The sequence below is a fragment of the Polypterus senegalus genome, chromosome 14, assembly GCF_016835505.1.
Source record: "Polypterus senegalus isolate Bchr_013 chromosome 14, ASM1683550v1, whole genome shotgun sequence".
Classification (NCBI taxonomy): Eukaryota; Metazoa; Chordata; class Cladistia; order Polypteriformes; family Polypteridae; genus Polypterus; species Polypterus senegalus.
Genome location: NC_053167.1, coordinates 18,992,025 through 19,015,861, shown reverse-complemented (window position 1 = coordinate 19,015,861; position 23,837 = coordinate 18,992,025). Strand labels below are relative to the sequence as shown.

Genomic DNA, 23,837 nt, shown 5'->3' with positions numbered 1-23,837 from the left:
CTTTTATGCTTGCACGATGAATGCTGGAATTATAAAATTGACCAAATATTATTTTAAAAGATTGAAAGAAGTTACTACTTCTTTGAAAGAAGAATTACTTTCATGTCTACTGTGCTCCTCTGTTCCATCTATTCAAAGGGACACTTATTTCCTTGGATAAGCCTTTACCATAGAAATGCATGCCCCCTGTTTTCTGTTTTCACAATGAACACTGGAAAGTTAATAAATAAAAAAATCTATAACTTACTATAGCTGATATAGAAAACATACCACTTCAGACCCAAAAGTAATTGTGTAGAATTAGGTTGCTATATATGCACACCTTCTGCAGTGAAGACCCAGCATTGCTTGACCCACATTATACTGGGCACTTCATGTTTCTCTGTACGTGGGTCACAAAGGACAGTCTGAAAAACATTTGTGGGGAGTCTTACTAACAAAAGACCCTTATCACACAGATTTTCACAATATTCAACATCATGTTGAGATTGTTCTGGTTCTGCCTATTTTAGCAGCTCAGTGTGAATGTGGCTTTTCAGCATAGAACAGAAGTGTGAATCTCTCCTAAAATCTCAACCTTGGAAGATTTAGTAAGATCAGAACATAAGGCCCATCACTGAAACAGTTTCATCCTCAGCTCTGTCAAACACTGGCTCACTTCAAGTAAAAGGAAAAGAAGACCAAATTACACTGGTTGACCATCTGACACTGACATTCTTTTGGTCAGTGACACAGACTCAGAACCCGAGTAAAATATACTGTTCTTAATGACTGTACATAGTTGGAAAGTTATAATGCCATTCTGCTACCCAAATCATCAAGACAGACAAAAAAGCACAAGGGAAGGATGCACTGCACAGGAAAATTAATTATACACAAATAAATGGAGGTTAGAAAGGGAAGAAACTGAAACATTAATATTTTAAAAAATGTATTACTTGGCATATAAATCAAAGCTATTGGTTCCCAATTTTTTTTTTTCACGAGCCACTGGTTCCATGAAGTGATCTTTTTGTCTGCAGCCCTGATAAGTCACATTCAGTCACGTAGCCATATTAAGTAGCCAAGCAAACTCACAATCACCAATGAACCTAATATGCAGGTCTTTGGATTGTGTACCTGGGGAAAACATCATAGATGCAGAGAGGAGTTGTAGGCTCCACTCAGACATTATTAATATATGGCATTAAAGAATTTAAATATATAATTTCTGCATGTGTTGTGAAAGGCTCATACACAGTAGTTCATTTTGTTAGTGTTTAACATCTTTTAAATTTACTGAGCCCCTTGTCTTGCAAATAAACCAGATTTCTAATTATTTGTAAAACTAAGCATTTTTAGCAATGTCTTTACACTAACGGTATAGAAAGAGAAATCAAGCATTAAATCTAACATCACTGTTCTGTACAATTTATGTGCATTCAAAGCACAGGATACATTGAAAAAATGGTTAAATGGATTAAATAGAAGTACTCAATTCAGTGCATTCTTACAGAGAACATGTACATAAAAAACTCAAACATAGTACACCCCCATTATCATTATATTATATTGAATTACTAGCAAAATACCCGCGTTTCGCAGCAAAGAAGTGTGCTAAAGAAGTTATGAAAAAGAAAAGGAAACATTGTAAAAATAACGTAACATTTGCTTTCTATTCGTTTGCATAAGCACAGTCCTTCACCAGCAATTATTTAATGTTAGCTCAGACCAGGCACTTAAAAGTTTCTCTCGCACTTTTGCTGAGTTTGTGCCAAACAGTATTCTAGCTCTGACCATCTCATCTTCGTTTGCATAAGCACAGTCCTTTACCAGCAATTTTAACTCAGTTACAAAGTGATCAAAAGTCTCATTTTGTACCCTGCGTACTCTCAGTAAACTTGTATCTCGCAAATATCGTATTCATCTTAGGCATGACAAACGCCAGAGGCAGCGTGTCTATGAACTTAATTTAGAGTTAAGCTTTATAAACCTTGCTTTCCTATTCGTTTGCATAAGCACTGTCCTTCACCAGCAATTATTTAATGTTAGCTCAGACCAGGCACTTAAAAGTTTCTCTCGCACTTTTGCTGAGTTTGTGCCAAACAGTATTCTATCTCTGACCATCTTATCTTCATTTGCACAAGCACAGTCCTTCACCAGCAATTTTAACTCAGTTACAAAGTGATCAAAAGTCTTGTTTATACCCTGCGTCCTCTCAGTAAACTTGTATCTCGCAAATATCGTATTCGTCTTAGGCATGACAAATGCCAGAGGCAGCGTGTCTATGAACTTAATTTAAAGTTAAGCTTTACACCTTGCTTTCCTATTCGTTTGCATAAGCACAGTCCTTCACCAGCAAGTTTAACTCCGTTACAGCAATTTTAATTCTGTTACAAAGTGATCAAAAGTCTCGTTTATACCTCGTGTCTTCTTATTAAACTTGTATCTCACGAATATCGTATTCGTCGTAGGCATGACAAATGCCAGCGGCAGCGTGTCTATAAACTTAATTTAAACTTACGGTTTACACCGTGCTTTGTTTCCGCAGTAGCTGCACTTATGAATATGCTTGTATGCGTCACTCACTTCATATTCTTTTGCTGTCTTCTCAATTGTGTAATGCGTTTTTTGTTCAACGCTCTTTGGAGCTCTTCCTTGTTCTCTGCATACTGCGTTCACAGTCAGTTCACGTGAGCTGCTCGGAGTACATGCATCGAAGGTTCTCAGCTGTGCTTGTGGTATCTCGTGTAATCTTTAATGTTAGCTAAGACCCGGCACTTAAAAGTTTCTCTCGCATTTTCGCTGAGTTTGTGCCAAACACTAGTCCATCCATGACTATCTCATCTTCGTTTGCATAAGCACAGTCCTTCACCTGCGAATATTTAGCGGCAGCGTGTCTATTGGTTTGCTGTCAACGGATGGCCTTATATGGGCAGGCATTTAATTACGTGGGAGGCGTGATGATGCGGGACGCAACTCCACCTCACACGGCGACCGAGCTGCAGGCTATGGCCGTATATATGTACGAAAGAACATTCCAGTTATGACTGTTACGAGTAGGATTTCGAAATGAAACCTGCCTAACTTTTGTAAGTAAGCTGTAAGGAATGAGCCTGCCAAATTTCAGCCTTCTACCTGCATGGGAAGTTGGAGAATTAGTGATTAGTCAGTGAGTCAGTCAGTGAGGGCTTTGCCTTTTCTTAGTATAAATAAACATTCAATGCTTACGAGAAAACCAACATCCTAAAAACTAAATTACCAACAAACACTACATTATCTTTAAAGTTATCTTTAAATCTTTAAGCAGATCAGTCTTCTCTTGTTACTGCTGTGTATATTTAGTATATTTAGTAGTACAGTTGAAATAAAGTACAATTCCATGGTTTCTGAGGTATGCAGCAGGAAATTTCCAATCCAAAAGACTTTCTTCTCACTTTGCTTGCATTGCAATATCTTTTTATTTTTCCACAAGATGAAGTAGAGAAACATAAGACCAGACCTGCATGTATACATATTTATATACAGTATATCACTTTGGGTAGTCCTTCTGCCTACCACTTTTTACCATTAGTAGCAAAAGTAGTCCTTAATGAAAGCATGCAGGAAAAAGAACATTTTGCTTTTTTTGGAGATAGGTCGGTTTACATTCATCTTTACCTGTTTAGTTGAAATTAACCCACTCTAAAGACATGGTTATAATGAAAGTAGGGGTAAAATGTAAATGGTAGGTAAGATTAAGCTTAGGAAAGGATACAGATTTTTTTGACAATTATATTAATATATTTAGTTAAAGAGTTTGTTTTGGGTTAATGATGCTAAAGCCAGACACTATTCCTACATTTTGTTTCTCTTCTTGGTATCTTGTAGCACTTGGTGCCACTGCAAACTGCTCTCCTGCCCATGGAAATAGTCATCTGAGATACTGGGAGCCTTGGAATCATCTGAGGAAAGATTCTGTCTTCAGACTCAGCGGCCTAGTACTGACTCTACTATAGAATGCCCAAGAGGGCATGCATAACTAGTTGGCCTAGTTCTCCACGACTATGACTGCATCTAACTTTGTCTTTAACTTTCTTTAGCCACAGTTTAACAGTTAATTAACTGACAGATATCGTTGGTTTCCACTTATGTTAATCACTGTCAGATTACTTTTATTTCTAGTGTATTTAAACAAATTTATGTCTTTGTGTTCTAATTATGCATTTAGTGATTTGCAAAATTTACACTTGCATTTCACTTATTACAGCACTGTGCATCTGCACTCAAAAATAAACTAAATTGAACTAAACAACTGAATAAACAATTTACATGTTTCATACATTTTATGCATAGAGGGCTTGAGAGAGAGAAAGAGAGAGACAGAGAGACACAGAGAGAGAGAGAGAGAGAGAGAGATTGCTACAGGGTTAGTAACAGCAGAGAGAAGGAAACAGTTTTTACCAGTTGCAAAGTGAGACAGAATGCTTGCATTTTTTAGACTGGAATTAAGAGAATGTAGAGTGGTCTCATAAATAAAATAAAGGATTAAGTATAAATTCTGTGTGGCGTCACTTTTTTGCATCTCAGTGCTCAGTACACTGAAAAATGTCCAGAAAATAAAGTGGAAAGCTATGAGTGCAATTCAAATATTTTCAACAAAGTTAATTTCACATATAAAGCCATAAGCCTATTTGCACAGAAAAAGTTTATGAATGAACATGGGCAGTAAAGGGATGCTAAGGCTACATTTTTCTTTTGCCTTTTAAGAAACCTGAATTGTTAACATTCACATTCTCTACACTTTCTCAGATGAACAAATAGTTATTTTTAGCACTCTCAATCTTAACCCATAGAATGTTAATTTAACAAAGCATGGCCTCTGTGCTGGATATGACGTTAAACTGCATCCAGCCCTGCAAGCGGTACTCCAACTTGTAGGGAAATCATGGGGGTTGGTGGCAGGATTGGCACTCCAGCCACTGTAAAAACAACACACAGCTCCAAGATGCCAGAAAGGACTCCTTTTTGCTCTCCGCAGAATTGGCTCTGCTGTAGCTGCTCGCATCATGAAGGGGATGGGGGAAAGCCCTCAGGAGCCCCATCCCTGGAAGAATCGAAACCGTTGGGGAGCCAATGGGATCAGGTCTGTTGGGGATCAGAACTAGTGTGGTGCTGAGGTGTCGTCCGCTGCACAGCAGCACTCGGGTCCCAATTTTGAGGTGGCCCATAAGGGTAGGCGCATGGAACGTCTCGTCTCTCCGGCAAGATGACCATCTTCCTCTGCTGTCAGAGGAGCTGCGTAAACTCCGCATTTCAGTGGCAGCACTCTCTGAGGTGTGCAGACCGGGGACTGGCCTGATCTCTGTAGGTGGATGCACCTTTTATTAGTCTGGTCGCTCTGATGACTATCATACTCGGGGAGTAGCTGTTGCTGTAGCGGATTGACTTCTTCCGATGGTGTTCCTTGACTTTGCAAAAGGTCAGGGGCTGTGAATCGCTGGATCCTGCGCCCAGAATCGCGTCATTGGACTTGGTACTCCAATACTGGTGGTGCGGTGAAGAAGATCGATCACATCCTCGTGGGCAGACGCTGGAGGCTCTTACAAAACTGCAGGGTCTACAGAAGATGCCCAGTTTGTGAATTCTGACCACAGACTTGTTATTGCTACTCTCAGGATCCAGCTTAGGTCCAGTAGGTTAACACCTACTAGGAAAATGATCCTGGATTTGGCCAGACTCCAAGACCAGGCTGTTTCTAATGAGTTTGCACGCAGTTTGTGTGAGGAACTTACAGATTTGGGTACAACTGCTGATCCTAATGTTATGTGGGAGATCTTCTGTGACAAGACCCTGAAGGTTGCTGAGGGTTGTTTTGGTGTTATCGATGTTCACAGAAGGAGGTATTTCATCTCACAGGGCACTTTATCTGAGGACAGACAGGCGTTTGTTAGAGGAATCTGTGAGCAAGTGACAGACCATCTGCGTTCTAGCGACCCATGTCCTGCTTATAGAGGAATCAAAGCATTACACACATCAGAATCTGTTCCTTGGAGAGTCGCAGTCAGGGCAGCTGATGTAATGGTCCTTACAGGTGACACTGCAGTTGTGACCCGCTGAGCTGGCTACTTTGAGTAATTGTTCAAAGCTGGTCCTGAGGCTAGGACGTTGGATATCTCTGGGTCCACGGATGTTGAGGCTGATCCTTCAATTAGCTGTGAACCACACAACCTCACTGAGATTGCACAGGTGGTGAACCAGCTGAGGGGGGGAAAGGCTGCAGAGATCTGCAGCATCCGGGGTGAACTTCTCCAGGCTGGTGGTAAGGCTATCCTCCTGGCATTGCAAGCAATCTTTGCTTCCATTTAAGAGACTGGCATCATCACAACTGACTGGAAAACAGGACTTGTCATCCCTATCTGGAAAGGGAAGGGTGATCACCTGGATTGCAGCAACTACATGGGGATAACACTGCTCTCGGTGCCGGGTAAGGTCCTTGCTACCAGTGAACAGAAACAGTCTGGTTTTATGCCAAAGAAGTCTATCATCAACTGCATCCTGGCACTGAGGGTTCTCATGGAGCACAATTGTGAATATTGGTAGAGTTTCTTGGCAGCCTTTGTCAATTTTTGTAAAGCGTTCGACTTGAAGTTGATCGAGTTGCCCTGTGGGACGTCCTGAGAGTTTGCGGGATCCCTTCAAGGTTGCTGGATATCATGGCCAGCCTGTACACTGGTACTGTACGTGCTGTGCAGAGTGGAGGCAGGACATTTGCGTTTTTCCCAGCTGATTCTGGGGTTTGTCAGGGGTGTGTTCATGCTCCTACTCTGTTCAATGCTTGTAAGGATTGGGTGTTGGGCAAGGTTGTGGGGTTCAGTGGCTTTGGGGCATCTGCTGGTGAAGAAAGATTCACGGATCTTGAACAAGATCCAGGGCTTTAATGATCTCTTGGGCACAGCTATCAGAATGTCCTGGATTTTACACTTCAAGTTTTTTACCTGCGGCACCCCCTGGTGGCACCCACGGAACCTAACAGGGCTGCTTCAAACTACAACTCCTGGCATGCCTTGCAGGGACCAGTGGTTCAGTAGCAATGCAGAGGGGCTGCACACTAGCAACTCAAGAAAGACACTTTCCCAGACAGGTTCTCTCCCTCTGTCCTTCCCGGCCAGGTAATGGCCCTGGACATCCAACACTGTATATATCTCAAAAAATGTAAAGGAACACTTTTTAATCAGAGTATAGCATCATGTCAATGAAACCCCTGGGATACTGATTTGGTCAGTTAAGTAGCAGAGGCGGTTGTTAATCACTTTCAGTTGCTTTGGTGTCAATGAAGTTAACAACATGTGTATTAGAGGGGCAACAATGAGATTACCTCCAAAACAGTAATGGCTTAACAGTTGGAGGTCACTGACATTTTTCCCTCCTCATCTTTTCTAACTGTTTTTTCTATTAGTTTTGCATTTGACTATGGTCAGTGTCACTCCTGGTAGCATGAGGCGATACTTGGATTGTATAGAGGTTGCACAGGCATTAATACATGTCATTGCCAGAATGTTTACTGTGTCTCCCAGCACAGTCTCAAGGGCATGGAAAAGATTCCAGGAGACAGGAAGTTACTCTAGGAGTGCTGGACAGGGCCATAGAAGGTCCTTAACCCATCAGCAGGATTGGTATTTGCTCCTTTAGGCAAGGAGGAACAGGATGAGCATTGCCAGAGCCCTACAAAATGACCTCCAGCAGGCCATTGGTGTGAATGTTTCTGACCAAACAATCAGAAACAGACTTCATGAGGGTGGCCTGAGGGCTGACATCCTGTAGTGGGCCCTGTGCTCATTGTCCAGCACCATGGAGCTCAATTGGCATTTGCCATAGAATGCCAGAATTGGCAAGTCCACCACTGGCACCCTGTGCTTTTCACCAATGAAAGCAAGTTCACCCTGAGCACATGTGACACATGTGAAAGGGTCTGGAGAAGCAGTGGAGAACGTTATGCTGCCTATAACCGTTCAGCATGACCGGTTTGGTGGTGGGTCAGTGATGGTCTGGGGAGGCATATCCATGGAGGGACACACAGACCTCTACAGGCTAGACAATGGCACCTTGACTGCCATTAGGTATAGGGATGAAATCCTTGGACTCTCAGTCAGACGCTATGCTGATGCAGTGGGTCCTGGGGTCCTCCTGGTGCACAACAATGCCCAGCCTCATGTGGCAAGAGTATGTAGACAGTTCCTGGAGGATGAAGGAATTGACTGGCACCACACTTGCCTGACCTAAATCCAATACAACACCTCTGGGACATTATGTTTCAGTCCATATGACGCAGCCAGGTTGCACCTCAGACTGTCCAGGAGCTCAATGATTCCCTGGTACAGATATGGGAGGAGATCCACCAGGACACCATCTGTTGTCTCATTAGAAGCATGCCCCAACATTGTCAGGCACGCATACGTGGGGGCCATAAAAACTACCAAGTACTCTGAGTTGCTGCAATGAAATTTCCGCAAAATGGACTAGCCAGCCACATCATTTTTTCACTTTGATTTTTGGGGTGTCTTTGAATTCAGCCTTCTGTAGGTTGAAAATTTTCATTTTCATCAAACGATGTGGCATCCTTTCGTTCCTAACACATCACATAGTCCATTTCAGTATAGATTTCCATTGAGATATGATGTGTTTTCAAAGTGTTCCTTTAATTTTTTTAAGCAGTTACATATTAAATACATATAATAGCATAATTCACATATATATATATGGTTCATGCAAAAGTTTGGAGCCTCTGGTCACATTTTGTTGATATTTAGAAGTAAAAAATAGGAAGAAAGAAACTAAAACAGTATTTTTATAAAAATGGTAATGTACAGTTACACTTTATTTGGTGAACTAAAAAAAAATAAAAAATAAAATAGTAAATGCAGAATTTTCAAAAGTCAGTACAGTGGAACCTCGGTTCACGAACGTCCCGGTTCACGTACAACTCGGTTCACGACCAAAAAGATCGCCAAACTTTTGCCTCGGTTCACAACCACACACTCGGTATACGAACAAGCCAGGTTCCCTTGCCTGCCTGCAAGCTGAGCTGAAAGAGAGAGAGAAAGAGAGAGAGAAAGGGCGAGCACGTGCCTGCTAGGGTGGGGAGGAGGAGATTGCGGCACGTGTTTGCCTGCCTATCTGTAGTGCAAGCGAAAACATACCCCTCCCCCCACAGGCAGCCTGAGAGAGAAAGAGAGCGGCCATGCTTTTTCATTTAAGCAAAGCCGCTCCTTGTTCATTGTTTTCAATAAGATGTGCACTCTCTTTGTGCTCTACAGTATTTCGTGTGCTTTTGCAGTTAACTATGGCTTCTAAGCAAGTGGAGAGTGGTCAGAAGAAAGTTTTGAAGAAAATTGAAATCGAAGTAAAGAAAGAAATTACAAAAGGTGGAAAAAATGTTTACCAGTTTACTCATTTACCAATCGGAGAACCCTCGTGCTTTCAAGCAGCATAATGTAAACAAAGCCAGACTGCCAGTAATGTGGAGGGTCACAAGAACGTTCTTTTGGAATGGCTGCATGAGGCTTTCACTCCCACCAGCTAAACAGCTAAAAGCACCAGAAACCCAAGAAATCACAAGAGAGAAAACACCTGAAGGAAAACACTTCATGCCAGAACTCGTTTCATGCAAGGTTAGTTTTCTTGGTGGTTTTGTATTACGGATTTTTCAAAAGTAATTTTTTAGTTCATAATGCGATTTGTTGCAATGTTATTTTTCTCTTTTTCAAATGTTGGCTTTTTCCTTGTGCTTAAAACTCATGAAAGGTTTACAGATGGAGTTTTTCATAGCGATTAGGTGCGATGTTACATTTCTCTTTTCAAATGTTCGCTTTTTTCCTTGTGCTTAAAACTCATTAAAAATTGTTTACATGGAGGACTTCATCGTGTGATTTGTTGCAATGTTACTTTTTTGGTTGCTTGCGAGTTGATTTTTAAATGAAGTTCGGATTTGTGCGATGTTTTTTTCTGCTGTGCTTAAAACTCATTTTAAAAACATTGTTTACAGCGATCAGGCTTTAGGTTTAATAGCGTGATCTCCTGCAATCTCACTTTTTTGTTTGCTTGTGAGTTGGTTTTTGCAAGCGCTTGAATTTTTTTCTGCTGTGCTTAAAAGTCATTTTAAAAAATGCTGCTGCGAGCACGCTACAGAGAGATTAGAGAGCCGGGCAGCTGACAGGGAAGGGATTGGGGGGACGGATAGGTGTGTGTGTGTGTGTTTGTGCGCTCGCGCTACACAGAGAGAGAGCGCGTGAGCGAGCCAGCTCCTGTAGCTGATCAGGGAGCCTGGGTGTTTTGTGTCAGTGTTATTCAATGTTTTTACATTAGTTTACTGTTACACTGTGGATTCTATGGTGTAATTAACTATATTTGTGCTTAATCTTTACATATTTTTACATATTTACATACAGTTTGTACGGTCTGGAACGGATTAATTGTATTTACATACAATCCTATGGGGGAAACTGCTTCGGTTCACGACCAACTCGGTTTACGACCAAAGTTCTGGAACGAATTATGGTCGTGAACCGAGGTTCCACTGTACAGGTTATATATTCCTTTTCCCAGCCAGGAAACCATAATGAAAGGACAGTATGGAAGGAAGGATAACCTGGCCAGGATGGAGCTGAATCAACATCCCATGCAAATGGATAAATTAGTGGACAGTAGGGAGGAGCTGAGATATTAAGAGCAATTCCTCCACCAGTTTAATAGATGGCAGTGTCCCGCTGGCATGGACCCAGTAAGGACACCCACAGGGGTTTATGGTAATCGTAGTCCTGAGGGACAACCCTGACAGAGTCATTAGATGCAGCCAGAAGGCACTACAGAGAGAAGAACTCCCTGTTTCAAGAGGCTTACGTCTGACACAGAAATGCATCTGTTGGACTATGCCTCGTTACCAGAAGTACTCCCAGATCTGACATAAAAATGATCTGTCCAGCCTCCTCTGGTGAGTCAGGAGGCAGAAGGCAAAGCTCACCTGGAGGAAGAATAGGATTGTTCATTAAAAGGCTGTGACTAGGTTTGTACTTTTTATTTTACACCTGGGACTGTTTAGTGTGGTGTGTCTGGGTTATGGAGCTCGGCAGCACCCCCTGTACATACATACATATATATATATATATATATATATATATATATATATATATATATATATATATACAGTATATATATATATATATATACATACCAGCAGCACAGCATGATAATGTGCAGTGAATACACTTGACTTGAGCATTCATAGTTTTCAAACTCTTTCTCTGTAAGTTTAGCATTTGTTTGCTCAGAGGTTGATTCGCTTGCTGCTTCCTGAGCATCTTTTCTTTTATCCACCCTAGCCATCTTTTCGCTTTAAAACTGATTAAGTCAGTGTTTGTGTTGCAATTACTTAGTACGTTTTCTTTAATTTTTCACTTAAGCTGGCACTTAAGTCTTCAATCTGCCTCAAGAATGATTTAAGATATAAAGAGGTAGGGGAAGTGATGGCGAAGGTGGTAGGGATGAGAACGGTGCCTGTACGCATGTGCCACATGGCTGCCTTGCTGGCTGCTGCCGAGAGTTGATTCTACAGTAAAATAAAATAAAAATAAAAAGAGGAATAACCCTGGAGGTCAATCATCACCCCAAAAGTGGATAGTAGATGTCATGTAGTATATGTGTACCAAATTTCAGGTGAATAGTTTGCGAGCTACAGGTGATGTAAAATCCTGGACAGACAAACGGACAGCCACGGTAGTGTATTATATAAGACGATACATAGACGAGGGGTAGTCAAGCTAAAAAGTGAAAATGGGATTTATTAGAAAATGGAACAAACCTTAACAAAACTGATAATGTAATTTCCCAATGTAGTCTCCACCTTTCTCAATACACTTGCACCACCTACCTGGAAGTGCCTGGATACCAGCAGAATAAAAGGTTTTGTCTTGTCCTCGCAATATATACTGTATATATATAGATATTTATAATTTTTTTAACATATACTGTATATATTCATATACAAAGAGAATATTAATTTATTTGTACACTATGATGGCACTAAAACATTCAAAATTATTCCACAACATTCTCTAAATTTACAGTTTATAATTAATAATACTAATGTGTAACCATAAACTTTACAACTAAATATTTTGCTTTATTACTCATATAGCTGAAAAAACTATTAATATTTTATGTAATTCAGGACACCCTCTGTCAAACAGAAAAATTAATGCATATGGCTGCAGTGAGTAAGAAGAAATAAAAAATTTTTACTACTTGTTAAATAAATTCACTATTTTTCTGAAGTGACAGGTAATTAGCTCTTCCTTTGGCAAAAGTTATTTGAAGAAGAAAAAAAAAGTAAATAGTCATGAAAATATATTAATTAAACACAGACTACACCCCATACAAAGAGAGAAGCAAACAAAATTTCAGCCAGAGGTGCATGTCTCTGGAGATGTTTTTCAAGTAACCATTTCCAACATCTTCTGTCATGTATGGAAATATTCCAAAGCGTTGGCTGTCCCTTACTATTTTCAGGTTTATAGAGGTTTCTTATCATGACTCATTTAATTTTTCCTTTTCAAATTACTTCCAACTTTGAAATGCAGTCACCGTTTACATAATATTGTGCTTAAATTATTAAATTAGTGACATATGTAATAAAAATAAATATCTAAAAATAACACAATTTCTACAGAGTACTACATTACATAAGTTAGATATATTAGCTAGATATACTACATTATATAAGTCAGTCTTATTATATTGTATTAGCATTCTTTAAAAACAACCATTTATTTTATGAATCTCCTTACCAAATTGAAAGGGTGTGGAGAGCTGGAGAAAATCTTGGCCACGTAAGGTGCTAATAAGGAATCACTCCTAGATATGATATCAGTTATTAGTTGGGCACACTTGTATAAATACCAATGTTTGCTCATACCAGGCCAATCTCCAGTTACCAGTTAATCTAATATTACTAACAATGTGATCCATACTTATTTCAATTGCCAAATAAATGAACAGCTTTTACAAGTAAAGAAATATTAAGGCTTTTCATGCTCATTAAAAATACATTTTTATTACAGTGTATTTATTTTATTGTAAAGGAATGTACTAGACAAAGGGTCAGATGCATTTCTTATATACTGTATATATTATTTTGTTTATTATTTTGGACCTGTGTGAAAATAAAGAGAACACCAAAATTACAAAGCTTCCAAAGATACTAAAACACAACTTACACACTACACACAAGGAGTGCTGACACAATAAAAAATGATATGAGAATGTACAAGAAAAACATTTTTTTGAGTATTTTTATTATTGTCACTGCTTGTAAATAAAAATAAACAATTTGATCTCTGTGTGCTTCATACAGTACAGACTGTGAGATCACATGGGCAAGTTGTGTTTCAGTGATAAACAAAATATAGCATTGAAAGTGGCAATTAGCCTCTGCTATCAAGAAGTATCTTCTGCACAAATCTACTGTCTGAAAAACCATTGATTCAAAGTTATCAGATGTTGTGTAGCAACTTCTACAAAAACAGCTGAACATAAATCCTGAAGAAAGGACACTGATAACACAGTCTCTTCTCTAACACTGCCATTTTAACTTCTCTCTGCATATGGAAATGGAGGGTAATCAACAACCCCCATATACTCCAAATAAGAAATCAAACAAATGACTTCTCCCTGTGATGCTTAGAGCATTCCTGACACAAATATAAAAAATGTAAACAATCTAAAGTTAATATGACATTCAAAGCAATTCTTGTGATGCTCTGAGCATTCCTGACATAAATATAAAAAATGTAAACAATCTACAGTTAATATGACATACAAAGCATGCTTAAAGTTACTATAAAAATGTGTTGAAATGGCAAACCAGATGGACATGAATTCCACAAAAATATTCAGACACTTAAAAAATTTTGAAATGTTTCTACATAAAAAAATATACTTAAACATCTTGCTCCTCTCTATGCTTTAACTGCAAATTCACATGCTCAAAAAGAAAAAAATCTAATTTATCAGTAAATGCCCTAAAACCTTATCAAAAGAATTATGCTATTTTATATACATTGCTCAAAAATTAAGGGAACACTTAAATCTCACATTGCATCTCAATGAATGAAATAGTCAAATGGAAAGCCTTTACTGAGTAATACTGTGTAATTTGTTGAGAACTAAATGATGTGACAATGGTTAATGGAAACCAAAATTATCAACCCGCTGAAGGCTGGATTCAACATCACAATGAAAATAAAAGTCAAAAACTGAAATCAAAAACTGACCGAACTTGTGTGAATTTGAGCACGGCAACTCATAATGTCACTTAGTACTTTGTGTGACCCTCATGAGCCTGTATGCACTCCCAACAATGTCTGGGCATGTTCCTATGACAACGGATTGTATCCTGGGGGATCTCCACCCAGACTTGGAATAGGGCATCAGTGAGCTCCTGAATAGTCTTTGGCACTACTTGGCGACATTGGATGCACTGATATATCATGTCCCAGAGGTTCTCAATTGGATTCAGGTCTGGGGAATGTGAGGGCCAGTCAGTGGCATCAATGCCATTGTCATCTAGGAATGGCCTAAACACTCTGGCCACATGAGGCAGGCATTGTACTAAACCAAGAGGAACCCAGGGCCCACTGCACCAGCACAAGGTCTGACAATAGCTCTGAGGATTTCATCCAAGCAGTCAGGGTACCCTTTCCTAGCACATGGAGGTCTGTGTGACACTCCAAGTTATGCCTCCCCAGACCCTCACTGACACACTGCCAAACTGGTCATGCTGGATAATGTTGCAGGCTGCATATTGTTCACCATGGCATCTCAAGAGTCTTTCATGTCTGTCACATGTGCTCTCATCTGTTAAGAGAATGGTCATCAACAGCAGAGCTGCCAATTGTGGTATTCTCTGGCGAATGCAATTCGAGCTGCACAGTGATGGGCTATGAGTACAGGTTTCACTAGAGGACGTCGGGCCCTCATGGCACCCTCATGGAGTCTGTTTCTGACAGTTTGGTCAGAAACATGAATACCAGTAGCCAGCTGCAGGTCATTTTGTAGGGCTCTGGCAGTGCTCCTCCTGTGTCTCCTCACACAAAGGATCAGATACTGGTTTGCTGCAGGGCTGATGCCCTTCTACGGTCTTATCCATCTCTCATCGTGTAATGACCCATCTCCTGGTATGTCCTGAATGCTCTTAAGACTGTGCTCGGAGACATAGCAAACCTTCTTGTGAAGGCACATATGGATGTGCCATCTTAGAGAAGCTAGACAACCTGTAAAAACTGAAGCGGCTGCAGGTACCGCCTCATGCTACCAGTAGTTAAAATGATGCTAGCAAAATGCAAAACTAGAGAAGAATCAATCAGGAAAGATAATGAGGGGGCAACTGTTTTTTGCCACCACCTACAAAGCAATTACCTTTTTGAGGGTTGTCTTGCTGTTGCCTCTCTAGTGTACCTGTTGTCACTTTCATTTGCACCAAAGCAAGTGAAGATGATTCACAGTCACTTCTGCTTCCTAACTGGACAGATTGAAATCCCTGAAGCTTAATTGACTTGGTGTCAGACTGTGATGATTTAGTGTTCCCTTAATATTTTTTTGATCAGTATATTTAAGTATTCACTATTTTTCCTTTGGGGGCAAATATCTACCTATTCATCTCACTCTTGGCAGACTGGTCCATTCGCTTTCCAGATTCAATGACAGCTCTTACAGTTCACCATTTCGTAAGACCACTGTTTCTTGGTGGAATCAACATCGGGACATGGATGAGGCTAAATTAAGATATTCAACTTCTTACTCATGAGTCACTCAAGTGTTGTTTTGGTCCTATGCTTAGGGAAAGTGTTCTATTGTATTTTTAAACGTTTCCCAAGCTTCATTTTTGTAACAACACACCTAAATTATCACTGGCGCAGCCCATTATCTTTAGAAGTCAAATATATAGTTAAATGAAGATTGCCTTCCTGTAGTCAAGGTGTTTCAATTGAATGTAGTATATATGCACCTGTATTTGAAAAGTTTAACTTATAGTGAGAAGCAGTATTTTGGCCTAACCTACACAATGAAGAAAAAAAATCATTCCAAGCAACTGTATTTGAAAAGAACAAGTCAGGAAATTAATATAAGATAATATCCAAGCCACTGAATATTCCTTGAAGTAAAGTTAAGTCAGTGATTAAAAAGCAGAAGGACTAAGGCAGTGTTGTGAATCTACCTTCAAAAGGCCTTTCACAAAAAAAGTGAGCAATTATGCAAGAAGATGACTAGTGTGGGATGCCACCAAGGGACCTATCATAACTCTGAGATGGTTACAGGCAACGCTGGAGAGACTGAGCTGCAAAGAGAAAAAATCTCAATGACATCTTGGCTACATTTTACAGAAGGTAAATCGGAGACTCTCAGCTGAAAGAAGATTCTACAATCTTTTCCAACAAGACAATGACACCAAACATACAGGTAAGCTACAGAGGAATGACTTAAAATAAAAAAAAGACAATGTTAATGTCCTGGGGTGTCTCTGCTGAAAGATAATTCATGAGTTAATGGTGGACTTCCATGCTGTCATTAAGCCTTTTCCAACTATATGAGGTACTGTGTACTGTATCATTATCACAAACTACTGGGTATTTAAGGAGAAGGTTAGTATACAGTATTGTGCACACCCAGGGTTCTTTTTAGCTTAAATTATTTGTGTTTTGTGATTTCAAGTAGATTAATATTACTTCACTACCATTTTTTTAAAATGCTTGGAGCATTTTTCTTTAAAGTAAGTAACTCAGCCACAAGGGATGCACAAACCAGTGTCTTTCTTCGTTTCGATCCCAAACCAGGATAAATGGGGAGGGTTACATCAGGCAGGGCATCCGGTGTAAAATTTTGCCAGATCAACATGCGGACAACAATAAAGATTTCCATACCAGATCTGTCGAGTCCCAGGTTAACAACGACCACCACTAGTACTGTTAGCCACCAGGGTGCTGCTGGAAATTGGGCTACTGTTGGCCGAAGAAGGCTAAGATGAGCAGGGAGATGTGTCCCGAGGAAAGAGGAGAGGAGGAAGGTAAACAGAATGGAACTGAGGGTAGGAACTTTGAATGTTGACAGTATGACTTGTAAGGGGAGAGAGTTAGCTGATATAATGGAGAGAAGGAAGGTTATTATATTGTGTGTGCAAGAGACTAAATGGAAGGGGAGTAAGGCCAGGTGGATCAGAGGTGGTTTCAAATTGTTCTATTATGGTGTGGATGGGAGGGGAAATGGATTACGGGTTATCCTGAAGGAACAGTATGTGAAGAGTGTTTTGGAAGTGAAAAGACTGTCAGACAGAGAAATGATTATGAAGCTGGAAATTAGAGGTGTGATGATGAATGTTGTTAGTGCATATGCCCCACAAGTTGGGTGTGCAATGGATGAGAAAGAAGATTTCTGAAGATAGTTGGATGACGTGATGGACAGTGTACCCAAGGGAGAGAAAGTGGTGATTGATGCGGATTTCAATGGACATGTTGGTGAAGGGAACACAGGAGATGAGGAGGTGATGGGTAGGTATGGTGTCAAGGAGAAGAATAAAGAAGGTCAGATAAATGTGGATTTTGCAAAAAGGATGGGTGGGTGGTGAATATGTATTTTAAGAAGAGGGTGGAAAATAGGGTGACATACAAGAGTGGAGGAAGATGCATACAGGTAGATTATATCCTATGTAGAAGAGTCAATCTGAAGGAGATTAAAGACTGCAAAGTGGTGGCAGGGGAAAGTATAGTTAGACAGCATAGGATGGTGGTCCGTAGGATGACGCTGGAGATCAAGAAGAGGAGGAGAGTGGAGGCAGAGCCAAGGAATAAATGGTGCAAGTTTAAAAAGGAAGACTGCAAGGTTGACTTTAGGGAGAAGGTAAGACAGGCACTGGGTTGCAATAAAGAGTTACCAGACTACTGGGTCATAAAAGATAAAGTTGGAAACATACTCACAAGCGAGGAGAGTGTGTTGAGAAGATGGAAAGAGTACTTTGAGAGACTGATGAATGAAGAGAATGAGAGAGAAGGTTGGATGATGTGCAGATAGTGAATTAGGAAGTGCAACGGATTAGCAAGGAGGAAGTAAGGACAGCTATAAAGAGGATGAAGAATGAAAAGGCCGTTGGTCCAGATGACATACCTGTGGGAAACATGTTAGTGTTTAGGAGAGATGGCAGTGGAATTTTTAACCAGACTGTTTATTGGAATCTTGAAAAGTGAGAGGATGTTTGAGGAGTGAAGAAGAAGTGTACTGGTATGGATTTTTAAGAATAGGGTGGGGCGGGAGAGAATTGGGGGTTTGCAGAGCTGTAGTAACTACAAGGGGATAAAACTGATAGCCACAACATGAAGTTATGGGAAAAGAGTAGTGGAAGCTAGGTTAAGAAGGGAGGTGATGATTAGTGAGCAGCACTATGGTTTCATGCCAAGAAAGAGCACAACAGCTGCAATATTGTCTCTGAGGGTATTGATGTAGAAGTATAGAGAAGGCCAGGAGTTGCATTGCATGTTAGTGGACCTGGAGAAAGCATACGACAGGGTGCCACGAGAGGAGTTGTGGTATTGTATGAGGAAGTGGGACAGTGGTGAGGTCTGCGGTAGGAGTGACAGAAGCATTCAATGTGGAGGTGGGATTTACATCAGGGATCGGCTCTGAGGACTTTCTTATTTGCAATGGTGTAAACAGGTTGGCAGATGAGATTAGACAGGAGTCCCCTCAGACTATGATGGTAGTGAGACCAGCTTTGTTATATGAGTTGCAGACAGTGGCACTGACAAGACAGCAGGAGACAGAGCTGGAGGTGGCAGAGTTAAAGATGCTAAGATGTGACGAGGATGGACAAGATTAGAAATCAGTACATTAAAGAGTCAGCTCAGGTTGGACAGTTGGGAGACAAAGTCACAGAGGAGAGAATGCACTGCTCCTAATGGGAGCAGCCGAAAAGAACAAGAAGAAGATTTTTCTGAAAAGTACGTAGTAAAGCATTGTTGCCGATATTTCCATTAAAAATCATTTTCAGTGGAAGTTTCGAGTGACATACAAAATTAGGTTATGAACAAGTTGCTGTTGATATTTGGTTACCTATATATATTTTTCACTACTGGGATATGGCTTGCTATAGCTTGTTTGTGAATTCTACACCAATAACATGTCCTCATATGAAGATGAAGATATTTAGCCTCTTTGCTGAACTGTATCATGACTATTTTGAATTTCAGGATCCCGTTTTCCCGATTTTAAACTTTTTGTGAATTTTTTGGAATATTTTTAAAATGGTAACCTTAGCACAGCGCTATCTTGCTTTGTGGGCCACTGTTATTTTGTACCACTTTTGTATTTGAGAGGTCATGTTATTCATATTGAAGACACCTGTTGCAAGTCTTATGGTTGGACATCAATGCTACATCACACAATCCATACATAAGAATGTGGACAGGCAAGGCCTTTATCTGTATATAGAATTCACTTAGGAAACAAACCAAATGTCTTTCTTAGTTTAACTGGAAAAACAAGTCTAAATAGAATCACTGTGTTTTTGCCAGGACTTTGTTAAAGTTAATTTTTGTCTCCAGGTAGTGGGCTTTTGATGATGTGCACTTCTGACTTCTCCCTGATACTCTAAAACCATTGCATGTCTGGTCTGTTGTACCTTTTGGAACCTGCTTTTAGCATTCAAGGATGGTAAAAGTCATTTCCAGTGTTTTTATTATGACAAAAATGTGGACAAAATTGTTTTGTAATCAAAACCTTTTCTGTTTCAAAGTGAACCTATTCAGTTGGGTTTAAGTCTTTTGTTTTCATGTCTGGACCAATGTCTATCAGACTCCATTTTAAAATAAAAAACTGCCCTAAGTAAGAACACAACTTGCATGCCAAATTGTTGTATACATGCACATACATTCACTATGTCATTGCACTAAAGGAATGCCTTGTTGTCTCAAACAAGTAATACTGTGCAATATTCAGAACTCTCAAACATATGGACAATCGGAGCACATACAAATCATGAACATGAGGGTTGATTTTTTGTCTCTTTTGCTGCTATACCTCTCCAATGATACAACACCCAATCAAACAAAATAACCACAGCACCCGTTAGATTACAAGTCATTCCTTTAGTGATTGTTATTACAATAAAATGGTACAGTATGTAGAGTATTAACAAACTGGAACAAACTATCAAAAAGCGCACTGCAGACAAAAAAAAAAAAAGAACGAGGCGCATCCGCAGCTTACTTTGTGATCTTTTTTTTTAATAACTCTTGCATGGGAAAAAAAGAAATGGACATTTAATTCTGTGCATCACCTTGTTTGAATGTGCGTGTCACCTTAAGTGTGTGCGTCTTCTTGTTTAATTGTGCGCTTTAACTTGATCAAGATGTTATACTCCTCCTCCATGGTGTTAATTCTCATGAACGTGATTATTTTTTCAATTCTTAAAACTCACTTTTTAAATTTATTTATGCCATTAATCTGTTTTCTGGCTCTGCGTTCTGTTAGCAAAATGTTGAAATATTTGGGCATCGACATTTCTCCTTTCTATAAAGATACTATAATATCAAATTAATGATGTGTCTTTAAGAGTGTTGAGGAATCCCTTACCATAAGACCTTTTTGATAAGATAAGATAAGATTCCTTTATTGTCATTGCACAACACATACATTGAGATTCAAGTACACTACCTGAAGCGATGCGCAAAACTACACTTTAAAAAAAAAAAGTGAACTGTCACTTTGTTAAAATAAACATAGTCCCACATTTTAAATTTGTAAGTGAAATGAAAAACTGTGACAAGAGAACTGTCAAATGTACTGGGAGAACAGATTGATATTTGGAGTGTATTTACTAAAAGCCTGAAAATAGTTCTTCACATTGAGAAATATAGACAAAATATGCAGGATAAACAGCAATGCTAATATAAACAGAATATTTGGAGAATTCAAGTCAGAAATCAACATTATATTTTCTGTTTGTCTGGCTATCTAAAAGAAGACACAGCATAAAGCAAAAATTGGTAAATGAACATTCCTTTGCATGGCTGTACGAAAAGACAAGGAGACAATAAGCCTTGCTATTTCAGGGCATGCTCCCCGACAAAAATCATCCTGAACCACCATGAGAGACAATAATACAACCCTGCAGGAAGCATGTGGCATTTTCTCAAAACATTTTTGAGTTTAGTCAGAATACATGGCAGGGGGTACCTGGCCTACAAATAAACTGATATATATTACCTTGTGTTTTCTCCGCAAAAACCACCTTAGCATCAGATGCAAAATTTTGACCAGTGAGAATCATCTGCTGTCCACCCATAACTGAACATCCTTCGATATCTTGCTTTTCCACCATGGGGAGTTCATGAGCTGATCTTTGAGCTATAGATAAATAGAAAGACAAGATGATTCAAATAGCCACTGTCCATTAAAACAGTTCTTACTTCCTTAAATGACATAGAACATAAAGTAACATAAAGTAGTGTTTTCTGTTAACCTACATGTGTCATATTGTTAATAATGCAACAAATGTTTACTATGTTTTGGAAAATCTAAATATACTAAGCTGTTCTGCCACTTTGTAAAGATAGTGAGTATGCAAAGTGATAAGGTAATTAACAGTCAAAACAAAAAAACATGGAAACAAATACTGACACAACAAAGGCTGGACCATTAACCAACATCAAAATTGAAAACTACACACAAATTTCAAAACCTTAAAGTCTCTTAAATTTAGAGCTAACACTGTGAGAGTCTTTGAAAACACAATCACAATCTTGGAAACTGGGAGCATTGCACTGCCATATTAAATATTTTCCAACTGATGACATCATAACACCTCATTTCTTAGAATGTGTTCTTCATGACAGCAATAGCAACTGTTGCTAACAACAAAATGGTGACCAAACCACAAAACGCTGGTGGCCACAAGAAACAAAATGGTGGTGAATATATAAACAAAAATAACTACAAATGATATAAATTGATAAAATATGATAAACAGCAAACAATCATAAATTCATTATAGCAACATTCAACCCTTTTATTAGCATTTACTTGCCACTCATCACTTTTGTACAAATTGGGATATTTGAAATCAGAATAAAAAAAAACTTCCATTAATCTTTTCATTAATTTATCATATGATTATGTTAAGCCATTGTGAACTTAAAAGAATTTGACGAGCTTCTACAATAAAGGCAAATTTTCCGGATGTTTTGCCCCACTCCTGCACTGCATTGAATCGAACTCACCATCAATAATAAAAGTATATACAGTAATCCCTCCTCAATCATGGGGGTTGCATTCCAGAACCCCCCGCGATAGGTGAAAATCCGCAAAGTAGAAACCATATGTTTGTATGGTTATTTTTATACATTTTAAGCCCTTATAAACTCTCCCATACTTTTTATAAATATTCTCCACACAGTTATACAGTAAACCCTCGTTTATCGCTGTTAATCCGTTCCAGACTCTACCCAGATAAATGAATTTCCACGAAGTAGGATTCTTTATTTATAAATCTAATATTTTCAAAGTTAGAGCATAGAAAACCTGTTTACGACCTTCTAAATACTCTAACATTATTAGAGCCCTCTAGACATGAAATAACACCCTTTAGTCAAAAGTTTAAACTGTGCTCCATGACAAGACAGAGATGACAGCTCTTTCTCACAATTAAAAGAATGCAAACATATCTTCCTCTTCAAAGGAGTGGGCGTCAGGAGCAGAGAATGTCAGAGAGAGACAGAGAGAGGGAAAAGCAAACAATCAAAAATCAATAGGGCTGTTGGGCTTTTAAGTATACGAAGTACCGCGATAAAGTGACCGCAAGGAAGGGCGCAATGTAAAGGTAGTCTTTAAGCATTTTTTAGAGGAGCGTCCGTATCCTCTAGGCAAAGAGCCTCTGTGCAAACAGCCCCTCTGCTCACACCCCCTCCATCAGGAGCAGAGAATGTCAGAGAGAGTGAGAGTGAGACAGATTAAAGCAAACAATCAAAACTCAATACATGGTATTAAAGCTTTTAAGTGTGTGGAGCACCATGTGGGAAGCATATCGTATATCATTGAGTAGTTTTATTTAATACGTAATACGTGCTCTGATTGGGTAGCTTCTCAGCCATCCGCCAATAGCGTCCCTTGTATGAAATCAACTGGGCAAACAAACTGAGGAAGCAAGTACCATAAATAAAAAGACCCATTGTCCGCATAAATCAGCGAACTAGCGAAAAATCCGTGATATATATTTAGATATGCTTACATTTAAAATCCGCAATGAAGTGAAGCCGTGAAAGTCGAAGCGCGATATAGCAAGGGATTACTGTAGCTGCTTTCTTGTATTATCATGATTACGATGAAGTATAATTTTGGCACTATGACAAATTATTCAAAATGTCTTTGTTGAGATAAAAATCATATTTTTCATCACTGACATGAGTCTATTATATTGCTGTTTAGTGAATCTATGCAGATTAAGTGTGCTCACAATACTGTTTTCTGCCTTGATGCAGTGGATGACATAAACTTGTGGCCTGCAGTCAAAAACAGAAGTGACTCTAATGTTTGTGGCTCATCTTTTTTTCTCTTCAATCTATGCCATGTTTGCATAAAGGTGTTGTTTTGGGTACTAAAAAACTATTTATTTATGCTTGGTAATTTTTCAAAATCTCAATGTTATATGTTTCATTGTGTTTTATGAACAATGAACAAAAAGTAAAATTAATAAATCTTGATAAGACGCAAGATTTACAGAAATAAACTGATGAGAGCATTTTTGTGAAAATAAAAAGCAAATAAATGCATGGCACCAAGAA

General features: G+C 39.2%; 1 protein-coding gene across 3 annotated transcripts in view; it reads right to left on the bottom strand.

The window, feature by feature from the left end:
- Positions 1-23,837, bottom strand: part of nfatc2a (nuclear factor of activated T cells 2a) — a 332,314-nt gene that overhangs the window by 103,465 nt on the left and 205,012 nt on the right. For all 3 annotated transcript variants that reach the window (XM_039734460.1, XM_039734458.1, XM_039734459.1), the window contains exon 6: positions 21,265-21,405. In XM_039734460.1, coding sequence (XP_039590394.1) covers positions 21,265-21,405 — 141 coding nt within the window. The remainder of the gene's footprint in view (positions 1-21,264; positions 21,406-23,837) is intronic.